General features: G+C 40.9%; 1 protein-coding gene across 1 annotated transcript; it reads left to right on the top strand.

Moving 5' to 3' along the window:
• Window positions 1-3,501: 3,501 nt before the first annotated feature.
• On the top strand, window positions 3,502-5,933 carry LOC149084988 (uncharacterized). The gene is made up of 2 exons (XM_089233834.1): window positions 3,502-3,507; window positions 5,604-5,933. The coding sequence occupies exons 1-2, from the start codon at window positions 3,502-3,504 to the stop codon at window positions 5,931-5,933; spliced, it is 336 nt and encodes a 111-aa protein (XP_089089960.1).
• The last annotated feature ends 4,136 nt before the right edge of the window (window positions 5,934-10,069 follow it).

Here is a 10,069-nt window from a genome sequence, read left to right as displayed (position 1 = left end):
ACTAGATGCCACAGACGGGCTGTAACTAGGAGTGAAGATCATTTTATTGTCGGGAAAGGGGGGGGGGGAAAGCATCGAAATGCCTCCTTGAGATCGACTGTGATGCCGCAAGATATTTAAAATTTCTAACAGTGCTGCGAACGTAAACAGGGTATGTAAAACCCCCTCTTTGCGGTCACCGGACCCAGCACTTCCCTGTGAAAAATCGGGGTCCTCGCGAAAGATCTGTCCAAAAGCCCGGTCCAACGAGACAGGATCATTTTAGGTGGAGGGAGGGAAGAGTATGTAATTTTTTCACCCTCTCCCCACTAAAAAAAAACGATCGAAACGATATTTTTCGTCTTCCACCCCCCCCCCCCCCAGAATTAGCAGTCCCCACAAGAATTCCGCCTGTGAAAACTGCCTTCTTCCCTAGTTCCGGCCCTGGCTACCTAAGTGTTGGAGTACTGGAAACAGGGCTGGGGGGAGGGGTCAAATGTCTAGGGTGCCGGACCAGAGGGGGGGGGAACGCAAATTTCACCTTTTAACCTCTCTTCAACATTTATTGAAATACCGTATTTAAAATTTCTATATAAGAGTGCTGCTAACGTAGATAGTTTGAGAATCCCTGATTTATAAGGAGGAAATTTCATATTCCTAGTATTAGAATGCAGTGGTACCCGGCTCAGGGGGCTTTGAAATTTTCCATTCATTTCTTATTTTCTTTTTTTTTTGTGTTAATTTTATTTTACTATTATTTATTTGATTCCCCTCAAAGGCACCGGAACCTAGGAGTGGAGGATATTTGAGCCCAAAAAATTTTGTAAGACGGTTGAGCCCCCCCCCCCCCAATAGTTTTTAGAAGAACAATGCAGTGATTCCTCTGTTTCCTGCGTATGTGCTTCATTTCAGGCAGATGGATTTCTACTATTTAAAGAAATTTTTTGTCAAAAAGTTTTTTCTGAGCCAAGTGTGAGAAACATATCCACTCGAATTTTTGGGGGGGCCGAGCCGGCTCTTCTAAAATGTTGGGGGGGGGGGGGCTCGGGCCCATGGGCCGGATACAAGTTTACGCCTATGTTCTACCCCCACCCCCAGTCAAATTTTGTTATAAAGGGGCTTGAAAAATGTTTCGGCATCGATCCTCAAGATCTGTTATGAATGGGCATTTAGAATGTGCTTTTTTCCCCAATATTTTTCAAAAAAACATTGGGGGGGGGGGGATAAAAGTTATTGGTCCTCCCGCATATACGGGACTCAAGCGTGTACGAAGGAGAGGGAGAATGCATTGCACAATGGTTTTTTTCAGTAATTACTGGGAGGCTCAGTCCCCTTACAAAATTTATTGCGGGGGGGGGCTCAAATGGCCTCAGCCTCTAGGTTCTGGCACCTATTCTTTATAGAGTGTAATTTATTTCGGTTTCAATATCATTGCTTCCCAATATTCAACCTTCCCCCCTCCCCCCACCATGCATCTTTGGGCTTATTTTCATGTCGGCGCCATGGCCGTCCTCCGGTCGCAGTGAACAAAAGAAGAGACACTCCATCGAGAGACACTCAGTTTTTGCCACAGGCAAAGAAGAAAGAGCCCCCCTCAACACCGCAAAGAATCTTCCTCTCAGCCGTGCCTTCTGGCAGTAACCGATGGAGACCGATTGGAACCGATGGAGGGTGCAATTGGGGATTGAACGGCAGGGAAGAAATGAGATAAACGTATTGTCATGGAACAAGAAAGTAAAAGACCATCCACATTTTTTAAAAGAACTAAAATTTTGTGCAGATTGTTTCCATTAACTAATTCATAATTAGGACAACTTTTGGTTAAAAAAAATTTTTTCATCATTGCAAAATGAATAAGCCATATTCATACGAATTTTTGGGGGGGCTGAGCCGCGTCTTCAAAAATGTTGGGGGGGCTCAGGCCCATGGGCCCTATAGAAGTTTACGCCTATGATGAGGAGTAAAACCCAATTTGCTAATTATGCTGGCACAGGTACCTTTACAAACTGACATTATAGATGGAGCAACTAAGAACATGATAGAAATTAAACCAAGGTCTGACTTCACGAAGAAACAAATAATGAAAATATTTTCAATATTCTTGAAAATAAACACTTCAATAAGTGACTGTACAAGTTTTTGAAACTGGTTTTTTTGGTTATTTGCAGATATCTGCCAAAAAGTTCTGCTGTCACTTTTTTTCAAATGTCCTCTACATCAGAAAATTGTTCCTTTTTTTTTATCATGGATTTCAGTTTTGGAAAGAGGAAATAGTCAAATAAGTTCACATCAGGAGAGTAGAAGGGATGTTCAGGGCCTGACTTATAGGCACAGGTGCGAAAGGTGCAGCCGCACGGGGCCACGAAACGGAATAAAAATACAGGGCCTCCATAATTAAAAGACAATATTTCAAAGTATTCTACACGCAAAACCAGTCATCAGAGAAGTGAAATTTTGTAGAGGACTTCATATGAAGTGATGGGAATTTGTTTCAGGGAAAAAATTAGTTGCACGTGTCACCACCAGAGGGCGTTTCGCTTTGAATGCCTCTAGTAAACATGTAAATTTATGTGATGTCACGCAGCAGCTGTTACAAAACCTTGAAATATTCGCGGGGATCTTGTTTCTCAATGTGTTTGCTGCTCACAATGACGATAAGTTTACGAGATCGCGCTTTCTTGGTCAAATTATTTTACCAAAACAGCAATTCCGCTGTAACTGCTCTACGGAAATATCGGACTTGGAAGAGGATTCGAAAAGGTCCAATGAATGTTAAAAACCGTCGGAGTATGATAACGACAAGGATCGTTGGCTGTTCGTCCTGGAGGAGGAAGAAAACCCGTTTCTATAGAACATCAGTGAAGCAGTGGCTGAAGAACAATTTCATTAATGACGGTATTATCAGCCATCATTTTCCAACAGCCTGGCCACTCTATTCATTTGACCTTCACATTTGCGACTTATGGAGGGGGGTACCTCACGAATGTTGTGGTCAGACTGTGAACTTGACTGACTCGAAAACATGCATTATGTACCACATCCACAGCATTACTACCAACACACTCCGATCTGTTGTGAAACAGCCAGTTTTGCACTTCCGCCCGAGTATCGCAGTGGTAAGATGCGCGTTTTCCACTATGAAGGTTATCGTCAATGGTCCACGGGTTCGAATCCGTGCAAGAACATCAGAAACAAGTTCTTTACCTATCGAGAATGGGTCGACCACCGATAGATGGTGCCTTTATTTCCTACCCAACTCCACTGGTTGGAAATTGCCGTATGGCGATATATAACCAGAGTTGGTGTACGGTAAAGTAATAGTTTTTCACTTCCAACATGCAACAGAACGCGGTAGACAACATATGAAACATTTCTTGCCTAACGGCCGTATTCACCAAAACAGTTTAAACTACAATCGCAGGTTAAAGGATTAGCGATCGACACGAATTGGTTAAAATCCTCTATTTAACCAATCCGTTTCAATCTTCACTTGCGATTGCAGTTTAAACTGTGTTGGTGAATATGGCCGTAAGTCGCAGTTGCTTGTTTTATGACTTCATTTTTGTGATGTTTTCTAAAATTATGCTGTGTTAATTAAATTGTGATTGTGGCCTGGATAACTATTCTTACCATTCTTCGAGCAAATTTTTGCCATGTTGAAAGCTTGCTTTATCAAGCAAAATTGGGGAAAGGCAATGGTAACTAGAGAGTGTGATATTTTTTTTTAAACCCTAGAGAATGATATCTATAAGTCTAAAACATTAGAGGGATTAGGTTACATTCGAGCAAATGCAAACGGTGATCTTATTGGTTGAATTTTTCGATTTTCATCAAAGAGCTTTTACAAAACTTTTATAGTGTAATATCGGCCTAAGAGACAAAGTTTAGTGGCAGAACAGCTGTCATTTTGTTTGGAGGTAGGAACCTTAGGCTGTAAACATAGTGAGGCGGAGAGCAAAGCAACGAGGGGGAAGAGATCGGAGAAGCGAAATCAAACATAGATTTCAATGCGCCTGCGTATAGTAGCGAACACCGGAGCAGGGTGGGAACTCCGCAATAAACAATAAGAGCAACGGAATCAAGATATTTTGATTTCGCTGCTCTATTCGCTTGTGTGTGTGCTTTCAAGATGGCCGTTGGAGGGCATGTTTTCGCTGTAAAAAAACCGTAATGAGACCAAAAATATCACTTGAATCGTAGGTATTTAATTCTCGACGTACTTCGAAATGGTGTGGATGATCAAATGGAAACAGCAAGTAGTGAATAATTTTCATAAATTTCCGCGGAACTTTTTTCATGCAAACGTACTTATTCAAACCAAAAATTATTTAAACTTTGAGTTTTACTGTGTAAAACTGGCAAATTTGACCGATTTTGCCGTTTTTGGCCGAATTTGACCGTTTTGCTAATTTATCATGCATCGTGTGTGGGAAAATGTGCATTTGAATAGTCTGAATTAAAAAAAAAAATGTATATTTGTAGACAAATTTTTCGCTGAAAAAATCGACGAAAACCGAAACCGACAATAACCGAAGTCAACGAAAACCGAGGTATTACTGTATTTTATATTTAATTTTCTGGACTCCTATCTCTAAGCGAACACAATATTTCGAAAATCAAGAATTGAATTCAATTTTTAAAATTGTTGATGTGGCGGAAAACTCCACTAATTTTCCGCATTTCTACGATAAAATCGGCAATTTTAACATTGGTTTCTATGGGGGTCATCCTGTGCCTGTCCCTCAAAGTGATGCTGATGATGATTATGACATCTATTCAAAAAGCCTCATTATTAGTACATAGATAGCAGCCCCAAATAACACGTATAATCGTTTGCATGAGCCAGACAATATGGCTAAATCACTTTCTATCTGCAACACAGACGGTGCCTCTTGATCAACTAAACTTCCACTACTCCAGGTACTTGGAATACTTTTTCTTGTACTGATAAATTTTCAAGTTTTCCTCTGAATAAAAATACAGTATATACAGGGTGAATCCGACCTATTCTGCCAAACGAAAGAAGGAGATAGACGAGCCCACGTGGATCATGAAACATCCCACCAACCCTGTCCTATTTCAAACCGTTTTTGAGTTATGGTGGATAATCGATTATGGGGAAAATGCGTCGTCTGAAAAAAAAACAGAATTTGTAAAGTTTCTGAAAGACCTATACGCAAACTAAGCACAAATTTGGAAAAAAATAAAAAATTCTATAAGGTGACACAAATTTAATCGAAATATTTGGTTTTAATGGCGAGCTACAAGCGCTGAAAGATTGGCAAAGTTCAAAATCAAATTGTCAACAAAATTTTGAATCGCCAATTCTGCAAACACCCTTCTAGCTACAATCGGTCAAATTTGCCAGAAACTTGTCCATTCTACCAGCCTACAATATAAACCATGTCGTTTTTTTGGTTCAGGAAAAATTTAGTCTCTTGTTTGCAATATATATCACTGAAATCAGCGTTTGTCGAAGTAGATATTCGATGAATATTCGGAACTGTCGGATACAGATTTTGGTGACAATTTCATTTTGCAAAAAAAATCTTATAAGGTGACATTACCCATTGAGAAGAAATATAAGAATTTTTTCTCCTCTTTTACTTTATTTCTCCTCTAAGGGTCCCACCCACTCCGTCGTTACACCTAAAAATGCAACGACACTTGCTGCAGTTATTGAGCGTCATCCGAATAAATCTGTCCGCAGACTTGCAGCTGAATCCGGAATCACACCATCCAGCACGTACAGAATCGTGCGCAAGACATTACACATATTTCCGTACAAGATTCAGTTCCAGCACGCCATACCAGTTCGAGCTGAACGACAACGAGAGGATTTGGCTAACGAGATGCTCAACATGATTGATGGTTCTGGTTTCGATGTCGTCCGAATACGGTTTACAGACGAGGCGCATTTTCATCTGGATGGTGTTGTTAACAGACACAATTGACGATTTTGGGGTACCGAAAACCCACATTTGTCTCACGCACGACCACTCCCATGGCGGACAGAGCTGTCTGGGGCCCGGGACAGTTACCATCATTGTTTTGTCATGGTATAAACTCACCATAGAAGGGCCCGTGAAAAGTCTGGCTTGGGGGCCCACCAAAGATCAAAGCCTGGGGGCCCTGCTCGAGGATGTGGGAGCCATGGCCACACCATTGCCCAGAACTTACTGTTTGAGCTGCAATCTCCAGCAGAGGTATCATTGGACCCGTTTTCTTGCGAGAAACGGTGACGACTGACCGGTATATTGCTCTTTTGAAACAATTTGTCGCCACTCAACAAGCGTTGGACGATCGACCAGGCACGGCGTGGTTCATCCAAGATGGGGCTCACCCACACCGTACACAAGCCGTTTTTGACTTTCTGGACGAATACTTCGATGAACTATTCGACAGTTAAGGGAAAAGGCATGGACTGGCCTCCGTATTCACCCGACCTCACCCCCTGCGACTACTTTCTGTGGTGCGCACCAGTGCCGTCTTAAGGCATGGGCCCACCCGGGCACGGCCCGGGGGCCTCAAGCGAAAAGGGGCCTCACAAAAATGAGATCTGGTTGAAATTTTCGAGAATTTGTTTGCTAGGGCCTCTGAAAAATCAATTGGCCCGGGGGCCCATGATACTCTTAAGACGGCCCTGGTGCGCACTGAAGGGCATTGTTTACCGCAACAATCCTTTAACACTCGACGAGCTGGAGGAGGCTATTTGTCAAGCTTGTGTGTCGATTTCCAGTCATCACTACAGAAAGTCACTGACAATTTCATTCTTCGTTTACGACATGTGTGTTGTGTGAAAGGTGCACATTTTGAATCGCTTCTGATGTGAATGCAACAAGGGCTGCTTTGCATTACCCACTATGTACGGCCAACTTATGATAATGCCACCTGCAGCGCCATCTATCGACGCAATTTGTAACTGAAAGTTTGAGGTCGTTTATCAGATTCTTGCGTTTTTTTTAATAAACATACCACTGGTTTCAAAGTTAGGGGTCCTTCGTGAAACACCCGGTATTTATTATAATGCTCTTTCTTCACCAATATATAATATCTAGGCTCCTAAAATCGTTTGCTAGTCCACTCTGGAGCTTGCTGCGTCCAGTGTTCACGAATGAACTGTGTACCAATATATGCGCATCCCCCCCCCCCGCTACGTCAGTGTGTTGACGTCATCGTGCTCGGGCACGACCCAGGGACGTCTTAAGAGCATCATGGGCCCCCGGGCCAAGTGGTTTTTCTGAGGCCCTACCTGGTAAATTCTAGAAAATTTCAACCAAATCTCATTTTTGTGAGGCCCTTCTTCTCTTGAGGCCCCCGAGCCGAGCCCGGGTGGGCTCATGCATTAAGACGGCACTGGCACGACCTCCTATGTAAGTTACATAGGAGGTCGTGACTCGGATCTGGCCTACACTAAGGCGCCTTGATAAGGATAGCGGGCTCGTTGGCAGCCAATTTGTTCTCCGGCTGGGATTTTATAGGGTTGCTGCACTGAATACTGCCTCGGTAATGACGCCAAGCAGCGGAAAAAAAACCCAAAAACATTGCGTCCGAGGCATGGCAACCTAGTAGAATTTCCCGCTAAAAAAAGGGGGAAACGAAAGATTCGATAGAGAATAAAAAAAATTAAAAGAATTTTCAAAAATAAATCACGTTTTCAAATGACACTTATCTCGAGTGGAGAAGGCAGTTTTTGCGAAGTAAAATTCAATAAAGACTCCTAAGTAATAATGTTTTGTATTGCTTTTGAATGTGAACAATTTTTAGCAAAAATGTTAAACTGCTGAAATATATGAGTAATACAAATAAACTTCTTGATACCCAATTAAAAGGGGGGGGGGATGAGTTGACATCCAAAAAATGCCATTACAGGCATGAAAATTTACATTTCATTATGGTTTCCCAAAAACTTTGTTCCATCACCCCCCCTTTTACAATTTTTTTATTTCTTCGCCCCCCCCCCCCACTCAAGAGAACCAATAGGATCCCGTTAAGATCCGATAGAAGCCCAAAAGCTTCTACTTTGAAAATATTGGATTAAATGGAGGAGATAAGTTTGGAGTCAGTAGAAATGCAGAGATGGGGAATATTAATCACTTTGGGGCAACCATTAAGACACCTATGCCTCTATATATTAGTAATACATATTAGAAATTTATTTCTGCCAGTTCATGATAATTTTAGCTTATTTGATTGTCATTTTTCTCACTAGAATTTTCTTCAATATACTTCCATTCCTGAATAACGCATACAAACACATAGGTTCAATTATTTCAAGCAATAAATAATTTTTTTAAACAAATTATGCAAACATAATATAAATAACTCATGAAAGCAAGCCTTTATGCAACTATCATATTCATATAGCAGCACATATATATCCATGGCCCCCACATCTTAGAGCAGGGCCCCTAGGCTGGGATCTTTTGCGGGCCCCCCCCCCCGACTACTTTCACGGGCCCCTTTATGATGAATTTATGGCGTGAAAAAGAAAAAAAAAATGGTGAAAATCGTCCCGGGCCCCAGGGCTGGAGCCTTGTCAGCCCACCCCTTGGGGGGGCCATGTATATATCATATACAATGTATTCAACAACAAAGCTGCGGCATGGGGATTTAACCTTTAAATTTCAGAAAAATTATTAATAACAGATAAGAAAATAATGAATTTTATTTGACCACTTTATAGCAAACAAGTTACAGATATGAACATGAATGATATATACGGTTCTTTTCTCCTAGCTGTGGGATCCAACAGCAATTCATCTGAAAAAAAATGTATTTAAAGTCAACACTTTGGATGAGCTACAAAAAAAGCCCAAAAGTGTAAATGAAAATTACAACTACAATTATGGCAAGAAATAGTGTATGCATGAATATTAAATATCCATAATTATTCATTTGAGACCCTCGTGGTAGGCCACTAATGAACTAATCTTTGAAAGTTCTAAACAAATGTTTAACTATATTCCAATAAACACGTTCATGCATACAATATACACTTAGATTCCTTTTAACATATATTTGTACATACACAATGTCCAAGCAAGTTCTCTCCCCCCCCCCCCCACCCCGTAAAGAGAACAAATAAGAAATGAGCAAAAGAACAAACACAAGCTTTTCTTGGGTATATGAAGACTGACGGTTCCAAAAAAATCAATGGTATATATTTTTTTATGATACTGCAAATTAATTCATTATGTCTACCTATACATATAAAAAACTACAGGGTGGGCAAAAAGTGCGTATAAATTTTAAAAATGAATAAAAACCGGAAAAATAACCGAAATAAAAAACAGTTTGCAAGGTTAGTATCGCTAAGGCCACGGGAATTTTTAAGACAGGAAAAAAACTCAAAAAACAGCTGATAGGTGGCACTGGTACGAGCGACTGCACTGGAAATATGCAAATGAGACGGTTATAAGAACTTGCGCTCCTAATCCATAACCACTTCACCGTTGCAAACCGTCTATGTAGACCTGCTGCTCTCTGCCGTTGCTGGATTTGTGATTCTCCTGCAATGTGTTATCTCCTGTGGTGGTCATGTGGACCACATACTGCTGTAATAAACGATTTGGAGGCATTCTGTTCGTTATTTGCGTATCTTTTCTTTGACTTGTGTACGTCAGTACCACTTATCGTCTGTTTTGAGGTTGCTTTTTCCGGTCTTAAAAAAATTCCCGCGACCTAGGGATGCAAACCCTGCAAACCGTTTTTTATTTCGGTTATTTTTCCGGTTTTTATGAATTTTTAAAGTTTCTACGGACTTTTGCCCACCCTGTACTTCAAAAATTTTACAATTAAAATTAAAACAGTAAAAAATCTATTACAGGTGACACAATAAAAAAGATGTTCAGATAAAATTTCATACCTACCTTTAAAATCTTTGAAACTTTCCTCATATATCTTGTAATTCAGAGTCTATGTGTTTGGATGCTGCGAGTGTTCAATCACACTCTTTGTTCATTCGCTGTCTGGGCAGAGGCAGAGGGGGATTTATAGTAGTCTTTGAAAAGATTGAGGCCCTTCTCCCACTATAATAATTTTCTTTCAATCTTCAAATTTTCTGCCTCCCCAAACTTACCACTCTGGG

The sequence above is a fragment of the Pholcus phalangioides genome, unplaced genomic scaffold (genome assembly GCF_987345545.1).
Source record: "Pholcus phalangioides strain wild (caught in Gottingen) unplaced genomic scaffold, Ppha-v1.0 ptg000007l_1, whole genome shotgun sequence".
NCBI lineage: Eukaryota > Metazoa > Arthropoda > Arachnida > Araneae > Pholcidae > Pholcus > Pholcus phalangioides.
The sequence above is the reverse complement of the archived record's forward strand: the minus strand, read 5'-3'. Positions and strand labels throughout refer to the sequence as shown.